Here is a 19,024-nt window from a genome sequence, read left to right as displayed (position 1 = left end):
GTCACCTTCTGCTCGATTTTTTAACTAAAGTATTTTTAGGGAATAATGGCATACATTTGGGTTTGACTTTAGAACATGTGGAATATTTGAATGAATTGCTTTTATGGTTGTTTTTGTCCTTTTTAGAGCTTGGCAATATAAAGCACCATTCACTTTTGGCTATGACGATTTTGCATTTCACGTAAGCAAAACAATAGGGGTCAGAACAATATGAAGGTAATTTAAATTTTTGGCTGAACTATTCCTTCAGCGTGCTCCGCTATTAGATAAGAATTTTTGGCCCGCCAATTGCTGTTCATTTTAAACCCTTCTGTGGCTGTGTGCCGGAGCAGTGAAGTCTAACAAGGCCATTAAATTTGAGATGATCTCATCATTTAGGCCACTAAAGCATGTTAGAGCCGCCTGCGATAGCCAGTTAGGTTCTGACCTTCCTTATGGCTTCATCTGTTCATATCTGTTTTGCGCATACTGTTCATTACGAGAGACAAATGACTCGGCTGATATGAGATGCATCTCAAGCTGTAATTGAGCTGGTGGCTGGTATCTGGGAGGACTGTGAGACGCATTGCTGTGTTGAATCTTGCTCTGATGGGGCAGTGGGGGAGTGAGAGTTTAATGGTGGCCACTCTTGCAGACATACGAGATACCGGAGCCAAGCCTGTGATGGTGTACATTCATGGAGGTTCGTACATGGAGGGCACCGGAAACATGATTGACGGAAGCGTGCTGGCCAGTTACGGGAACGTCATCGTTATCACACTCAACTTTCGAGTCGGCGTCCTAGGTAAGCACTTTTCTTTGTTATATAACATTTTCCAGGAGCAGCCATACTGGAACAATTGCATTTAATAACTCATCAGAGAATGACTACTGCAAGAATATGTTTGCTAATGTCTGGGTGCCTGTGGTTCTGTGTTCATTATTAAGACTATTTGCATTTACTTGAATGATAAGTTGAATGCTTTTTGCTGAATCAATAAATGTAAACCATTGAGGGAAGAATGCAGAAACATTTGAAGAGAAACTGAATTAAAGAGCACTGCTCAAAGCGGTATAAACTCTTGCCAGAGTTCAGTGATTTTTTTTTTATTTTTATGGCTTGCACAGTGTTATTACTTGTTAAAAGCTGTCCAGAAAAATGTTCAGTCATCCAGTTATGCATTAATTTGAAACATAAGCACAATAAATTACATTTTGAGAGCAGTTTATAAAGCCAATAAATGAATACTGAAACTAAATATATCGCATAAACCAAAAAGAAAAGTGTTTGTTTCACTAAGGAGCTTTAATTAAGTGCTTATTTAGCAGATGCTTTATTCTGTATGCATATATTAAAGCGCCAATCATTCTGGAGTAACTTAAAGTGATATGTCTTGATCAAGAGCTTATGTGTGACTCCTTGCTGGTTTCAAACCTACAAACTTTTGGTGGCAAGCCCACAGGTAGAGATTCTGCTATACTGTTTCCTGCTGTAGATATATCTGAACATCTGGAGAGTGGAATATGTCCTAAACAAGTGAAAATGAAAGGGGAAAAAACTTGAAAACGGTCATTTTTAGGCACCATCCAAAGCAAAGTCTAGCAGCTGAATTATATACATCAAGCATTTTACAAAAGATTTCATTGTGGCTCACAACTATCTGTCATGATGAGTTGAGAATTAAGCACATGCCAGTGTTACGCTGTAGGGGAGGTGGAAATACGTGTTGTACATTCTGACTCTTTCTTGACCCAAGATATTATATAAAAAAATAAAATAAAAAAATCTCCTTCTACAGTGTCATCTCCTGCAGATGAAGGAGAAATGGTACATGAGAGTAAAATATGAGTTTTCTGCTGACATAATCAAAATAAAAATTGAAACATTTTCCTGTGGAAATAATTTATTGATGCCTCAAAATAGCTTGAATATAACTCTACACCCTTACCTCATTTAGTATACGCAGAACTATGAATATGCAAATTTGTCCCCTCCTCCATTCCATAACACCAGCTCAGACTACCTGCTCCACTTCCACTCGGTTAACTAAAGTAGTAAATGCTTCAAAATGGCAGGTGGCACTACTGGATTAATTGGATTAAATGTTTGAACAAGAAACTGTTCCTGGAGAAGAAGAGGAACAGTGAATTATGCATGGCCGTCTACAAGTCCATGTATCAGAATGGCATTGCATTTTATGTATCGCTCTCTACAATGTTTGATACGTAACGGTAATTTATATCATTAGCCTTTGGCTTGACTACCTTATCAAACAGCTATGATGTGTTGCTAATCTTACACAAACCATCTTCTCGTTCGCCATGCTAATGATATGAAAAGCCCCAGCCACAAGTTAACAGGATTGGTTAGATGTTTGTGACGGTCATTATATGCCATGAGAGTGATATAAAATGACTTATGCCATTACATTTAATACCACCCACCCTAGTGTGAAATATAACAATTACTTGCAGCAGTTACTTCCTGATTTAAATTTTTTTTTTTCTTTTTTTTTCAAACAGGTCACATTTGGCATATATTTTACAAAATGTGTTTTGCTAATGATACAGTCTCTACAGGAATGATGGCAGCGCTGTGAACTTTGCATTTTCACTTTATTAAAACTCAGGACACCCTTCATTTGCATAGTGATAGCTGCTGCAGATATAATTGAAATTCAGAGCAGACTGAACAATTCCAGGAAGGAAAATAAATAAATAATAGGATATTAACAAGAGAGAGAGAGAGAGAGAGAGAGAGAGAGAGAGAGAGAGAGCTTCCTTTTAATTATGCAGCTTAAAGGTACGAGGAGTGAATTATACAGTATGTAAAAGATTCCTCATTTACCTTGTGGCTATTCTGACTTATGTATGCTCCATGAACACGGCTGTATGTAGGTTACACGGGTTTGATGTAAAATTCATGCATTTATGTATGGATGTGCCTTATTTGAGAAGGATGTAAAATTACACTCTAGAATGAAAACAGCACTCTAGATGTGAACGAATACAGCCTGGAAATTTGCAACACAATAACAGAGATCTCCGCACTGTACAGTCTTTATTACCGAAGCCTGTTTAATAAGTCTCGCTGGAGTTTTATCATCTCACTGCAGCGTTTCCACCTGTCCTGTGGATGTGATAATTATTGCTCCAGGGGCCCTATTTGGAGACTTTCGCATGTGAACTCCACACCATGTAGATGGCTGAGAACTCATTACTGGTTTAATATTTAATTACAAATGCCAGATCACCGGCGAGTCTTTCCTGCTGTTGGCGTCCTGCGGACGGGGCGTCTGGTTGTTTGTGACCGATGGGATATGTGAATATTGTGGCACTCAGATTTGATCAGAGACAGAGTTTGGCCAGAGTCAAATAGAAATCCTGTCTTGTTGGGCATCGATTGGTGCGCATGCGCTCGTGTGGATTGGGTCAGGTTTGCTGGGACCCTTTAATGGCGTGTAATGACTTCTAGTCAGGGGGGAGTATCTTGTATCACTGCTCTTTACAAATATAATTACTCACTGGCTCTCCAGAGCATGTCAAATTCCATTTCCTGTGGGGAAGACTTAATTACTGTTTCCAGATGCATTAAATATTAACAATAGCCACCTCTCTTTTAAAAATCCATGGACCTTTGCCCTTTATCGTGGTAAGCTGGCGGAGCAGGTGCCAAATGCGATTTAGAAACTATTTGAAATATGGAATAAATCACCATCACTTGGATTTCTGTTTGGTTGAGAAACCAAATACAATATAATGCTAATATTATTTTGATTTATTTACTTTTGCAGTCTATAGGTATGATTTTAAAGCAGTACATGGCTGTTTTAGGTTTTGTTTAGTTTTTTCAAAGAGCTCATTGCTCAAGGCAACATAAATGTTTGATTGCGTTCCATTACATTCGTGTTTCTTTCCGACTCAAATTCACATTAGACAATTGACATTTCTATGAACATCATCAGTATGGTTGGGCATGTAACTACTCCATCTGCAGCAAAAGGTATGCATTTGTTTCCTGTTACGGGAGTCTAATTAAGAAGATTGTGTATGTGGCACAAGAAAAATGATTTTCATGCATGGATCTTCTGTGACTGGCTGGCACAGCTGTAATGCAACTCAAATTCAGAAATGAACCATTCAATTTTCTGCTCTTTGTTTGTGAGATGATATTAGGAATTGGTACATAGATTTGTCATGTCACTGACAACTGTGTATTACTGCAAATGGTTTCCGATTCGATTGTGTGAAACCTTCTTAGCATTCAGAGTAAAATGTTGCATGTTCTGCTGTGATGTGAAATTATATTTCATATGACTTCCTCAAAGGCTGTTACAAAATCCCCTGGCAAATATATGTTTCATCTAGGTCAAAAGCTTGAGATGCATTTCATGTAAAGAGGGAAATGCTACAGCAGCGAAAGTGGCTGGTTCTTTCTCAGGAAGCGGTGCAATTTGTGCCTGAATGTGTCAGGATTTTTAAAAATCGTTTTATTTTAAATGCTTATTGCTGAACTCTTAACATTTCTTTCCCCACCTCAGGCACAAAGTATGAGGGCAATATAAACTCCACCCAAATATTCAGATTAGTAGGCAGAGCATTTCATTGTTTATTAAAATAAATAAAACATGTTATTTCTAGTCAATATTTTTGGTACTATGCAAATAAATAAATGAATGAATGAATGCAAGCAAATAAATAAATAAATAAAAGAATGAATGTTTTGCGGAAACCGTGTTACACTTTTTTTCAGGATTCTTTGATGAAAAGAAAGTTCAAAAGAGCAGCTTTTATTTGAAAAATACATTTGTTGTAACTAAGCAAAAGTCTTCACTGTCACTTTTGATCAATTTAATGCACTCCTGCTGAATAAAAGTATTAATATCTTTCAAAAACAAATCTTACTGAGCCCAAATATACATCTCTGTCTCTAACAGAAAGTTGTGCGCATTCAGACAAATTTTTCAAGCAAAGCAATAAGATTAAAATTGCGGAAAATGTTTTATTCATGTGTGCTGAAAAGCAAGAGTGATGAGGGGAGAAATTCAGAAGCCATTTTTCAGTGAAACAAAGGCCATGTGCTCAGAGAGACAGGCACCCGATTAAATTATAAAAAAAAACATGGAAAGAAATTACAGTTGTTCTAATCAAATGAGAATGAATCTGAGGTGGAAAAAAAACATACTCTGAAATCAATTTATAGGACAAATTAAAAACTGAAACGCCCAAAGACTGAAATAAATCGAAGATGAAATTCTGCAAATGTTTGGACTGTTAATGCGTTAGCTGCCCAGTAGCAAATGATGAGGTCTTCAAGATCTCTCGCACAGTCTGAAAACTTTTCCCAAGTGCATCAAATGTCTTGTTTGTGAACGCAGACAACAGAATCATCAAGGTTGTTTGGAACTTTGTGCGCCAATGTTCCCAGGGTTTTCCTCAGGCGGTTCTGATTTACCTCCAGGGCCTGCCGGTTCCAGCGCTCATGCCTCTTGGCCTTTATGGGTGAACCAAATTACACAGAAGCCTCAGTAAAAACCACAATCTCTTTATCCAAACCTGACCTCTGGGTTTGAGGGATTGATCTTCAGTATGATGGCTGCTGTCAAAGTGTCATTTGAATGCTGTGACATTTGGGTTCTTCCTGGCCTAGTTTTCCACAATTGAGAGATTTGTCAACAGTTCAAGCGAGACAGACTGTGTCACAAGAAACTCTTTCAATCAAACAAGCCACCAACTTTTTTAGAGCTCTGGCTTGTCACTAAAGTTGTTTTGTACTTGTTTTCACAAAAGACCATGTTTAATATACTTCGCTTTGCGTCCATCCTCAGTGTCAAACCGATTTGCATAGTGCACACAACAAATATGTACAGTTTATAGAAGTAGATATTTACCAGATGCTTTTATTCAGAACAATTTATAGGGGGAAGTTCTTCTAGTGCTACCTCAGGTGTCTTGCTCAAAGGCAAAATACGAGTTCATGAACAACTAGAACCTTTTGTATCTGTTCAGATTAGATGCTTTTACATGCACCCAAATAATCTGTTGGTAATTGTATTGAAAAGCTGTCATGTAAACACCTCAATCGAACTGAATGAAATTTCAATAGGATTAGAAAGGGACCTGAAATAATCAAATAAGTCTGAAAAACTAAGCATGTAAATGCTGAAATATGATTATTTAGATTCAAAAATACATTAAACACATGCAAGGTGTCGTGATTTTCTGTATATGTTTACCAGATCCCTTTTATAGTAAGATCTCTGTCTATGTTTTACTCATTCTGAACATGCATATGTTTTTTAACGTATTACAAACTGGTCAGTGGAGGAGACTGATTTTTTTTGAGTGTTTCTCATAAAGGCCTGGAGACTTGAATTGAGTCCTATAGGCTAGAGTTTGAGATTTGCATGTTGCTAAGGGCACAGAATTCCAGTAGGTATAAAAAAATGCATAGTACAGAAAAATACTGGATGAAATAACTGTGAATTATTTAATACTTTGCAATATTGGATTACATATATTTATAGTTTTGCATTACTCTTGAATTGTTTTTTTTTAAATTGCCTTTTCTATGAATGAATGAGTGCATACACATATACACACACACATACATACATGCATACATACACACATGCTATGCTGCCTTAGAATTTGACCAAAACAAGGTTCTTTTACTGTTGCCTAACATTTCTACAGGCCTTAGCAATGGGAGCACATCTATGATGCCTTGAAATGCTGCCCTGGAAGCTCAATAGGTTTTATAACAAAGCTTCTGTTTTCCAGAGTTGGAATTTTCTTTTTTTATAAATATATAAAAACACTATACAACCATACAAGCCAAGGTGCATAGCCTTTATTTAATTTTCACTTATGTTGGGGTCACGACGAGGCGTTCCCCATAGCGACCCCTAGAGGACGCAGTTTGAAGTTCCCATGAAAGGGAACCAGCTATTTATGTCTGTCTTTGGGTGGAAAGTGACCCGTTGTTTCAGGGCAAATAGAAACTTCTAATGACAGAGAACTCTAAGTGATGTGCTCCTCAGGTTGTTTTTTCTTAAAAAGAGATATTCATTGATGGTTTGGGGCCAAGAATTTCTGTCTCTTGGCCAAACATTGCATCCATCATGCATGTGGTGACATGTTGCTGACCTCTAAATCTTGGAGTATCTTTTTTAGACCTGGATCTTGTCTTATAGTATAAATGGCTACTGGGTGAAGAATTCCCTTCCTCTAGTCAGGGCATTAAGTTAATCTGTCTTAGAGTAGGCCTATTGGCTGGGGAATGTGTCCCAACAACCATAGCGAACATTCTTGAATTTGGTATGAAGCAATTACTGTACATTACAACCAAAAGGCACAAACCAGCTTCATTGGGAAAAAAAAAGTGCCTGTGGTAATATTTCTGCAAAATGATATTACGCTGCTTCTTTGTGACACTTTCAAGTCAAGTCACCTTTATTTATATAGTGCTTTATACAAAGATTGTTTCAAAGCAGCTTCACAGGGAAGTAACAGGACCAGTGACTTCAAATATTCAAATATTCAGCTCCAGTTAGGGATGGGCGTATCAATCCTGAAATATCGATATCGATACTGATGCTCAAATAAAAAATATCGATACTAAGGTGTTTTTTTCACCAGTGATTTTGTTTATTTAACAAAAAAATATGTTAGCGAATAGGACAGAACTATTTTCCTGCTGAACACATGCAAATGTTGCAAAACAGAAGCAATAAATCACAGAGAGCGTTATGACAGTGCATTCAAACATGGCTGCGTTTCCCAAAAGTATCATAGGAAAGCATTGATGCTTTGGGGAATGGCAGCCCAGAACAATGTTTATCAGAGGACAGAAAAAAAAAACAGTTTGAGTCATTTCACAATAATTAAACAGGAATTGTAGCCTACATAGTTGGTGTAATTACATTTATTTAAATTGAACGTTAAAAGTTCATATTGCAGTGATTTTGTTTATTTAACAAAAAAATATGTTAGCGAATAGGACAGAACTATTTTCCTGCTGAACACATGCAAATGTTGCAAAACAGAAGCAATAAATCACAGAGAGCGTTATGACAGTGCATTCAAACATGGCTGCGTTTCCCAAAAGTATCATAGGAAAGCATTGATGCTTTGGGGAATGGCAGCCCAGAACAATGTTTATCAGAGGACAGAAAAAAAAAACAGTTTGAGTCATTTCACAATAATTAAACAGGAATTGTAGCCTACATAGTTGGTGTAATTACATTTATTTAAATTGAACGTTAAAAGTTCATATTGATCATGTTCTATTCTGTAATGTTAGTATAAATCATACACAGAATAAAAAGGTTGCATTTTATACATGCAACAGCCTGTCACTGACAGTCCCTTATGAAAATGAACCATGGTTTTACTAAAGTGACCGTACTTCAACTATAGTATTTGTAGATTTTCATGGTTACCACTACAGTAAACATATTTTAACCATGTGTAAACAAAAAAAAATTACTTAATAAGTTGCAATTAAGGTGTATTGAATTTTACAATGTGTTTCAAATATAAAGTTAAGTGGATATCATTACCCATTTTTAAAAGTTCAGTTTAGAAGTATCGTACCGGTATCGATATCGATATCGACAATACTGGCCTTTAAAAGTATCAATATCGTATTGAAAACAAAATAAGCTCCAGAAACAGCTCCAGTCAGTTCAGTGTTGTTTCAGTTCAGTTCAACTGTGTAAAGTTCAGTTTTATCAAAACAGAAGAACATGAATCTGGCAATGTTTTATTGCATTGGCTGTTGTACATATCGCTACAGCTTCGAAATAAAATGTCCAATCGTGTTAACATACCACCTACACTAAACCTGACCTTGCTGAGCCAATCGCGCCATTTTCACTTGCTTCTACAAGTCTTTTATCATGCTCTTGTGTTTCATGGAAATCATACCGAAGCGCTTTGCATCGCAAGTTGCACCTGTACCAGGTGAGCTATAGAGCAACTTTACAACATCAGAAAAGCCATGTATAGCTGATTATGTGATGCAAATGTCAAAATGTTTACAGAACATGCACTAAAAGCTTTTTGGCATCATAACATAGTATTATGCAAGAAACTGCACAGAAATAATTCCTTATTAATCAATAATCAGCCCCTGTAAATATGGTTTGTATAAAAAAAGAATAAAAGTTGTTGGGGTTTTACTGCCACTAGTGTTCATTTCAACTAGAAACTGCAGTGAGTTGTATGTATAGGTGTGTTTTTTTAGGTAGAGGCACGTGAGCCTGGGTTGCAAAGGCATATTGATCTGTTTACGACCACAGCTAGAGCAGAGCAGGTCAGCTGGAAGCAAATATGGGTATAAATGTCTTTTTAAAATGAGTTTTCAGTTCTCCATGTATCAGGCTTCTTGTTTACAGTCTGTTGCCGATATCTCTGCCGATCCATAACTTCTTTTGACTTGACACTCACGCTGTGGCATAACTTTTTCTTCCTCTATCTCAGCCAGACTGTGCCCTGATCAGCTCATTTGTCTTCCACATTGAGGGAGGGTTTGTCCATCATCAGGTGTGTTTGGGTCAAAAATGATCTGTCTTGAGAGACTTATATTGGCTCTCCAGCCAACTCTTGCTACTCGTCTTGTCAAGTGATTAATCATGCTTTGGCCAGTGAAGGAACCAAGGCCAGCTGTCTTAACGCATGTGGGAGGCAATATTCTCCACATTGTGTCGACTGAAATGAGGAAGGTGGGTGTGGAGGACTGGCAGAGAGGTGTGAAGTTGGGAGCCATGAGAGTGGACGTGGGTGCCCAATCCACTCACTTCGTGTGACTCGACAAAAGAGAAACTCAAAAGCGCAGGAAAAAAGAAAAGAAAAAACCTTTGCCGAGTAGGTGTAATTATTTACACGGGTTGCGTGTGTGCCTCTTGTGAATGAAAAGCCTGTCAGAATTGGTTACAGGATGTTTGACTTTCTAAAGTGTTGCTTTAGAGGCAAAGCTAATTTAGAGAAACCAACACCGCTCGCACGAAGAGTGGGAGGAATATCGGAATGGATGAACTGAAGAACCAGTATGTGAAGACTGAACTTAGTGTGAAATCCTACATCATTCATGCAGGATTAGAACCAGGAAACGGCTTTGTGAAGATTTGGTATGGAAGGTTTTATGGAGGTATCTGATTTTATAGTAGGAAATCTTTCCAAGGCATTGGGAAATTTTATTTCATCTGGAACTCGTGTGACATGAGAGGTGTCGAGACTTGTCATCTTTACAGTAATACACCATGCTCTAATACTGCAGTGTACAGATGAGCTTGGTTCCAAACCCACACTTTAAAAAAATCTGTGACATTTACGGTAAAATACCGGCAGCTGTGGTTGCCAGAACTTCACCGTAAAAAAATATGGTAGCAACATTTTAGGTTTTACAGACTTAACTTAAATTCACAATAAAATACCGTATTTCATTAACTGATGTAATTTTAAAAAACCAACATATTGAAGTGTTAATATCTGTTTTGAACCATTGTAATGCACTGATAACCACCAAAAACTGGTGGTGATGAGAAAGTCACATGATGAACTAAAGCTCATCACAAACAGCTTTTCTACGAGCTGAGGGCAATACTTATATATAGAAGGTGCACAGTGTCATTCACACAAACACTAAACCCCATCATGGTGACACACATGATACTGAAATAATGCAATAAACATTCATTTAACAACATTAGATGTAAGATTAAACCCTAATGTACACAACTGATAAGAAAAAAATAAGAAACATGTCATTTCAACAACAAAAAAACAGTGTAGTGTCATGCAGGGAATTCTGGGAGTGTCAATTTACAGTTTTTCTCTGTAAATTATACAATGGCTTTTTCTTTTTCACTTCCAAAAACCGTATTTTAACAGTATTTTACATTAAATGTAATTACATTTATTCACCGAATATAGTATGGAAACTTACTGTTAACCAGTTAACAGGTTTTTACTCTAGCATTTTTACAGTCTTTTACTGTTAAAATCACAATGATTTTTTACAGTGCACCTAAACAGCATTTAAAGGCATCGTAGACGCACTGCCATCGGGAGGCCGGGCCCAGACGTACTGTAATCTGCAGACGTTATTTATATTTGAGGGAAAATCTGTGGAATTTTTCAGAATGGATTTAAACTTGGTAAAATGTGTACTGCAGTCTTAACTGAAAGCATAATCAGATTAGCTAAAATATTTAATAAACAAACAAACATGGCACAGGGGATTTTTATGAATGACAGCAGGGATAGACTGACAATAGAAAGCACTGAGACATTTCCTGGTTTACTTGTGGGCCAGCTTAGTTGTCAAAACTAATTATATATATACAAATAAAGGGAGAAAGAATTGCAGATATTGTCAGTTAGTAATATAGTTCAATAGTTCAGCTCTTACCCTTTCTGAATCTGCACTGTTTACTTCAGAAATGTGAGAGAAACCTAGTTAGTCCAACTTATAGATCCAACAACTTCTTAGCCTTAAGTGATAGAGTGAATGTACTCGAGAGTTTAGAGATGTTTAATAATAGTATTTATAGTAGTGCAATGTCTAATAATGATTTTGAGGAATATTTATTAGTGATAATGATAATGCCAAATGTCTGATTTAAACACTAGAATTATTGTCCATCATTAATAGGTAACTCTGCTGGTGTCACGTTTATGTTCCTGTTGGGTTCCTGTTTTTCCTTATGTGGTCATGTTCCTGTGTTCCCATAGTTATCATTAGTGTCTCATTTGTGTCTGGTGTGTTTACCCATTAGTCTCGTCTGTGTTTCCTGTTTAAGTCTGTCCCTGAGTTTCTTTCACTGTTCAGTCAATGTTATGTTATGCTTCGTTCCATGCCTGTACCAAAGAGTAGGGTTGCCACCCGTCCCTTAAAATACGGAATCGTCGTAAAATCGTAAAATGATGCATCCCGTATCAAAACAATACGGGACGCGATTTGTCTCGTATTTTACAAAGGCCAACACATATTTGAATAAACAAATAAGTATTTTGCACTGTTTATAATAGTGATGCAAAGTCCGATTCATTTCCGCGAACCGGTTCTTTTCAGACAGATCGGTTCATTGAACCGGTTCAAAAACCGATTCATCGGTTCCTGACGTCATCAAGCAATAACGTCTCTACGCATTTCTTTTCTAACAACTCAATGCAATGTTATATCAATGAAAATGATTCGTTCAAGAACCTAACATCACTAGTTTATAATACTAATAGCAATTATAATGAAATACATTTCATAAGTAGGCTATTAGAGAAGCTAATTTGTGCTTGATTTTGGTGTCTTTGTTTCCATAGCGACGGAGTCTACAAAACGCGCGCCGTTAAAGCCCTTTAATTCACACGAGCGCAGCATGCGGTAAACAAACCTGCGCGGTTTAAAACAACAGCCCTGCGCTTCCGCCATTTTGGGGTGAAAGCGACTCGGCAGTCCACTAGCTTCTAGCTGTTGCTATGGCAAATATCAGCTGCTTTGTTTACAAAAACCGTACATTAAAGATGAAATACAGCCTGAACGATGACAACAATAACGTACAATCACTAGACTAGTGACCATCAAATCCTTTTAACAGTTTATTTTACAGACTTTATTTTAAAGTCTTCCCTTTTATCACAAAACCTTTTGCTCTCTAAAAAGAGAATTCCATGTCAGTTTCAGTTGAAAATATTTTAAGTTCAAGTGTTAGCATTATAAACACTGAATTAATAACAATAAATATATAACAGGAATATAACAGCTTGACAGTAAACTGTTTTTGCAGTATTGTCATACATTAACGTCCGTTAAAGGAAGACTTTAAACAAAAAACAAAAAAACACACACGTACTGTGCACTTTCTCCAAAATTATTTAATTATGACAGAGACACAATGCATAATGTTCCGGCTCAAAAGAACGATTCGTTCAAGAACCTAACATCACTAGTTTATAATACTAATAGCAATTATAATGAAATACATTTCATAAGTAGGCTATTAGAGAAGCTAATTTGTGCTTGATTTTGGTGTCTTTGTTTCCATAGCGACGGAGTCTACAAAACGCGCGCCGTTAAAGCCCTTTAATTCACACGAGCGCAGCATGCGGTAAACAAACCTGCGCTAAGCTCATTACTTAGAGTCATATCCAAATAAATCATTATTATGGTTTCTATGGCTAGGACCTGCAGTTCCTACAAGGATTTAAGTTTACTAATAGACTAAAAACAGTTAAAGTTAGCAGGTGCATAAGACAGCGCTACGTCCCGCTTCAAAACACACTATATTTTTACACTTTTGTAAATAATTACTCAGAGTCAGGGTCTTTGGGAAAACGATGAAAGGCAAGATTTTTACTGTCACACTGATAGTTTTTGCAGTGGACTGCCCAACATTGCGTTCTTTTTTTCCACTTTGACCTCTCTATCGTTGTTATTCTGTCCATTTTGGGGTGAAAGCGACTCGGCAGTCCACTAGCTTCTAGCTGTTGCTATGGCAAATATCAGCTGCTTTGTTTACAAAAACCGTACATTAAAGATGAAATACAGCCTGAACGATGACAACAATAACGTACAATCACTAGACTAGTGACCATCAAATCCTTTTAACAGTTTATTTTACAGACTTTATTTTAAAGTCTTCCCTTTTATCACAAAACCTTTTGCTCTCTAAAAAGAGAATTCCATGTCAGTTTCAGTTGAAAATATTTTAAGTTCAAGTGTTAGCATTATAAACACTGAATTAATAACAATAAATATATAACAGGAATATAACAGCTTGACAGTAAACTGTTTTTGCAGTATTGTCATACATTAATTTCCACTTTGACTTCTCTTTCGTTGTTATTCTGTCTATTTCTGTGTATCTGTGCTGTTATTCAGTTGGAATTTTCACCCCAAAATGGCGGCCGCGCTACTGAAGCGCCACCTAGTGGCTGTTACCCAAAAAGCATCAGAGTTTCGCCTCTTGGTCTAAAATACTCTTTGCCTGTACTCCTGCGTTTGGATTAGTTTGAATCATATTGGATCTTCTGCGATTCCGTCTGTTCCTGTGTCCCTAGAAGCGTGACAGCAGGACGTAATGCAGGACAAATGAGCGAATGAGGAGAAATACATAAACACTTCAGCTTCTTCTTTTAAAGTCCCCCTGTAGTCAAATATTTTATCCCTTAAAACTCTGAACTGTAGTAAACGCAAAACAATGGCATACACGGATAATGACTGATAAAACTATCTTTTTACTAGCGGACCACTACAGTGAATACTGTAACATTCGTTAAAGTTACTTACTTGACGATGTTGTGTCCTAAAATGCCTTGAAGACTCGAATACAACCGTTTGTGATTCTTAATTTGCGCCCGCGAGCATTCGCGTGTGAAGTGCAGATGCCGATGCGTAAAGGCATATTAAAAACACCACATAGACAAATAAACAACATAAAAAAACTTGATTTTGACTACAGGGGGACTTTAAATAATATGGAACAAAGATTAAATAATCAGTAATTAATAGATTTTATTGTGAATAAGATTTGTTTCATTAAGAATTACTAACTATGACCAACTGCCAGTAAATTACTAAATCACAACATTAACATGTCTAAAATATGAGCTAGTCCTAGCTGCTTTTTTACTCTGAACATGGTGATAAAATACATTTTCTGAGAAGCTTGTGCCTTTTTTTTTTTTTGTGGAAATTAATTAATGAACAGTACATACCACAATAACCAACTAACTATTGCTTATTTACCGTATTGGCCCGAATATAAGACGACCCTGATTATAAGACGACCCCCATTTTTCCAGATGTACCTTTTGGAAAAAGGCTTTTTAAAAACCAAATCTTGTTTTTTCTCAGTAAAACACATTTTGTCTTCAATTATTTTCATATTGCATATTTTTCCTATTTTAATTTTTGTTTTGAACGTATGGTAAAAACTGGAAAAATGTACCAACAATCACATTTAAAAAAAATATACACTTTTTCATATACCATTAAAAAAAACAAAAAAACAGGTAGCCCATCTGAATTAGGACATTTAGGCTATCCATCTAATAGTAGCCTACCAAAATCTTATTAACAGTAGAAGTTAAATCTTACTGTAGTCTTCAAATCTGGGTACTGTCTTACGTTTTAAAATCACAAAGGGAGTTTGGTGCCATCAGGCTAACGTGACAGTCACGACTCATGCAGCTGTAAGGTTTTCTGCTTCTTTTGTTTTTACTCGCGATCTTTACGACACGCATCACATTACGTATTTCATGGCACACTCGTTTTATGCGTATTTGGCGCCACCTATTGTTCAGGGTGTATTATTGACATGTCAAAGTCTAGACCCTGAATATAAGACGACCGCGTTTTTTCAGATGTATTTCCAAGAAAAAAACATCGTCTTATATTCGGGACAATACGGTAATACTTTTTCTGTGTTTCTTTTAAATTGGTCAAACATCCATTTTAGGAAACAGCCAAGTAGGAAACAGTTCCTACTGGTGACACTAGGAACAGCCCAGGGAGTGTATGGACTCTCAAAATGGACGAAAGCGAAAGCATTTGTCAAGAATGTTTTCATTAATCAAGAACGAAAGTCGGAGGTTCGAAGACGATCAGATACCGTTATAGTTCTGACCATAAACGATGCCGACCCTCGATCCGGCGGCATTATTCCCATGACCCACCGGGCAGCGTGCGGGAAACCACGAGTCTTTGGGTTCCAGGGGAGTATGGTAGCAAAGCTGAAAATTAAAGGAATTGACGGAAGGGCACCACCAGGAGTGGAGCCTGCGGCTTAATTTGACTCATCACGGGAAACCTCACCAGGCCCGGACACGGAAAGGATTAACAGATTGATAGCTCTTTCTCGATTCTGTGGGTGGTGGTGCATGGCCGTTCTTAGTTGGTGGAGCGATTTGTCTGGTTCATTCCGATAACGAACGAGACTCCGGCTTGTTAAATAGTTACGCGGCCCTGTGCGGTCGGCGTTCAACTTCTTAGAGGGACAAGTGGCATTCAGCCACGCGAGATGGAGCAATAACAGGTCTGTGATGCCCTTAGATGTCCGGGGCTGCACGCGCGCCACAATGGGCGGATCAGCGTGTGTCTACCCTGCGCCGAGAGGCGCGGGTAACCCGCTGAACCCCGCTCGTGATCGGGACTGGGGATTGAAACTATTTCCCATCAACGAGGAATTCCCAGTAAGTGCGGGTCATAAGCTTGCGTTGATTAAGTGCCCTTTGTATGTACACAGACTGGGGATTGAAACTATTTCCCATCAACGAGGAATTCCCAGTAAGCGCGGGTCATAAGCTCGCGTTGATTAAGTCCCTGCCCTTTGTACACACCGCCCGTCGCTACTACCGATTGGATGGTTTAGTGAGGTCCTCGGATCGGCCCCGCTGGGGCTCCTCGCGGGCCCTGGCGGAGCGCCAAGAAGACAATCAAACTTGACTATCGGGAGGAAGTAAAAGACGTCCGAGCGTATGGACTCTCAAAAATCTGAATATAAAGAACAATGTTCTCTTGTCCACAACAATATGGACCTTAATACCCTTAGTAAAGTTGAACAGCATCTATATTGTGTTTTTAACCATAAAATCACATCCTCCAAATCACAACATTGTCTGTTAGAATAGTCAGTGTACCTCACAGAAATGACCTAAATATAAATAATTATTAATATTATTATTATTATTATTATTATTATTTGTGAATCCCATGTGAAGCACTTACTGCTCAAGTGTTACCTCATCACTCTTCAGAATCTACTGGTGATTTGGACCATTATTTTAAAGTGAAAAATATTTTAGTGATGCATGCTATGATAATAAATTGATAAATACTTAATAAATAATTGGTAATTATTTATAATTGGTCATAGTTAATTAAAGAGGTCATGACATGTTTTTTTTTCTTTTTATTTTGTTATGTTCCCTGAGGTGTAATTATAACATTACTAAAGTTATTTGGAAGAAAATTTTCAAAATTGATTGACTTTTTCCACCCTGTTTCTCATCCTCTGACTGAAATAGTCGGTTTTGGGGTGTTTTCCCTTTAAGAGGTCAGTGTAACCGCCCACTTTTATGATTGGCTAACATCCATTACCTTCATTACCACGATTTCCGTCATTACCGTTTTAAAAATAGTTTTTACATGAACTACATTACTTACAGTTTGCGGCGTCGTTGTTGGGTCCAGAACAGTTGGCACGGCCTGCTCTTTGAGTAAAAGTATTTTGGCAAAACCAGCATCATACTGTGATTTGTTATCAAAACATTCAACGTTGAAATGTACTGAACACACGCATAAATTAGCACTGACGTGACTGGGACGTTCGCAAAAATAAACTGAATACATTTTTCTCTGACGTCGGGATCCTTCGGCAGCGTCTACAAACATGTTGTTTTTCTACAGCCAGGAACGGCACATCGTCTGCCTGCCATCGCAATCTCATTGAAAACAACTACTCCTTCAGAGTCAGAGCCACTCGCTGCACAACGACAGCGATGACAACGATGCCATGATGCAAAAGTAGGCATAGATGTCTTGCTCTGGAAGCGGCATATGCAAATGACTGTGCCCTGTGCTCCAGATTGATTGATTTCACCAAGCCTTTTCAAAGCATTGACTACAAAACCAGAGACCACTGCCCTTGCTTTTAAAAGGGTAACGGACTCACTACTTAGTGTCAGCTTGCAAAAATGAAGTTGTCTAGACTTTTTTCCAAAGGACTGAGTCAGGTACACTCTAAAAAATGCTGGGTTAAAACAACCCAATAGCTGGGTTTGTCCCTTTTTAACCCAGCGCTGGGTTATATTTGACCCAGCATTTTTTAGAGTGTAAGATGAGCCAGTTTTCACTGTTACTTTCTAGGCAAGGAGAAACAAGACAGAGGCAAAAATAAGGTACCTAATTTCAGTTATGCTTTGTATTTTAATGTGTTGCTGTAGTGAAGGATCGTAAAATTGGTGTTATAATCCCTTAACAATAGATTTTGTGAAGCACTCACAAAATTAATCCAAGACAGTTGACAAAGTTGAAAGAAATGCAGAAGTGTACGCTAAGCAGAGTCTATTGTGCACTTCGCATGAGGAGCATTATTTGTGTGAGTAACAGTTGTCAAGTTATTCACTTATGATGATGAATAGCTGTTAGGATGCTCCCTAGAATTTAATTGCCTGCATAGGTAGTAGACGCTGAGTCAGCTGTCTAGGTTTTGGGAAAGAGCTATGATGTGGTTCCTCAGTTACTTATTATATATACCTCCTTATAGTGAGAACACACGAGAAGTGAAATCCCAATTGCACAGTGTAAATATCATCATAGGTTAGGCTTTACCCAATACATACACCCAAATCCCTCAGGAGAAAATAAGGCTAGTGTGTGCTAATGAATTAGAGTGCTGTGTTTGACTACAGTAGCTTCGGGTGTTCTGTGACATTCTCTCTGAGAAAGTGCCTGTCAAACGATTTCCCTCCCAGTGAGTCACGATTTGAATACCACACCACCTTTGCGTAAATAGCTTAGCTACCTCCATGGGCGTCGCTACGCCATTTTTAGGGGGCTATAGCCCCCCCTAAAATGATTACTCCCCTTATCACAGCACAGCTGTTTTCTCCAGTGAAAATGAAGCCCTTATACATAGGCTATATAAACACATACTATATATAAAACGATCACGTTGCCATTTTTATTTGAAAATTTTACTTTAAATATAAAACATATTAATTACAGTGCATATGGCAAATAGTTTTGCATACTTGAGCTAAAGAAAGAGGGTTGTACTAGAAATGCAAACAGTAAAATGTTGTTTGTACAGCAAACATGTGTGTGTGTGTGTGTGTGTACCTACTTAACCATATTTTGGGGACAAATTTGTACCCAAAAGTGAGCTAAACATGACAAAATCTCCAAAAACCTCCCTTTGGGGACGTCCTCATTTTTAAGCTGGTATAAAAATAAAGTAAACAGAGTTTTTTAAATTGTAAAAATGCAGAAAGTTTCCTGTAAGGGGTAGGTTTAGGTGTAGGGTGATAGAATATACAGTTT

The 19,024-nt window shown here is 37.6% G+C and overlaps 1 protein-coding gene and 1 long non-coding RNA gene across 14 annotated transcripts in view; one reads left to right on the top strand and one right to left on the bottom strand.

Annotated features, from left to right (window-relative positions):
* Positions 1-16,152, top strand: part of LOC107733424 (neuroligin-3-like) — a 102,927-nt gene extending 86,775 nt beyond the window's left edge. For 5 of the 13 annotated variants that reach the window (XR_001638981.1, XR_001638976.1, XR_001638977.1 and 2 more), the window contains one exon: positions 15,800-16,152. Coding sequence is in view for 1 of the 13 variants with exons in the window: in XM_016545028.1 (XP_016400514.1) it covers positions 635-668; positions 15,800-15,821 (56 nt within the window). In the remaining 12 variants the exon portion in view is untranslated. Of the gene's footprint in view, positions 1-634; positions 669-1,375; positions 1,406-3,946; positions 3,958-4,402; positions 4,409-8,712; positions 8,744-9,756; positions 9,766-9,901; positions 9,905-11,939; positions 11,952-13,911; positions 13,917-15,799 lie in introns of those variants that run through there. The other 8 variants (XR_001638978.1, XR_001638979.1, XR_001638982.1 and 5 more) reach the window with 8 other exon arrangements.
* Positions 222-15,803, bottom strand: LOC107733425 (uncharacterized). The gene is made up of 3 exons (XR_001638988.1): positions 15,506-15,803; positions 9,979-9,982; positions 222-233 (listed from the first exon to the last, which is right to left on the bottom strand). It is a non-coding gene; the product is annotated as an uncharacterized LOC107733425 (long non-coding RNA).
* Positions 16,153-19,024: the final 2,872 nt, after the last annotated feature.

This window comes from Sinocyclocheilus rhinocerous, unplaced genomic scaffold, assembly GCF_001515625.1.
Source record: "Sinocyclocheilus rhinocerous isolate Xijiao unplaced genomic scaffold, SAMN03320098_v1.1 scaffold460, whole genome shotgun sequence".
Classification (NCBI taxonomy): domain Eukaryota; kingdom Metazoa; phylum Chordata; class Actinopteri; order Cypriniformes; family Cyprinidae; genus Sinocyclocheilus; species Sinocyclocheilus rhinocerous.
This window is presented reverse-complemented; position numbering and strand designations above follow the sequence as displayed.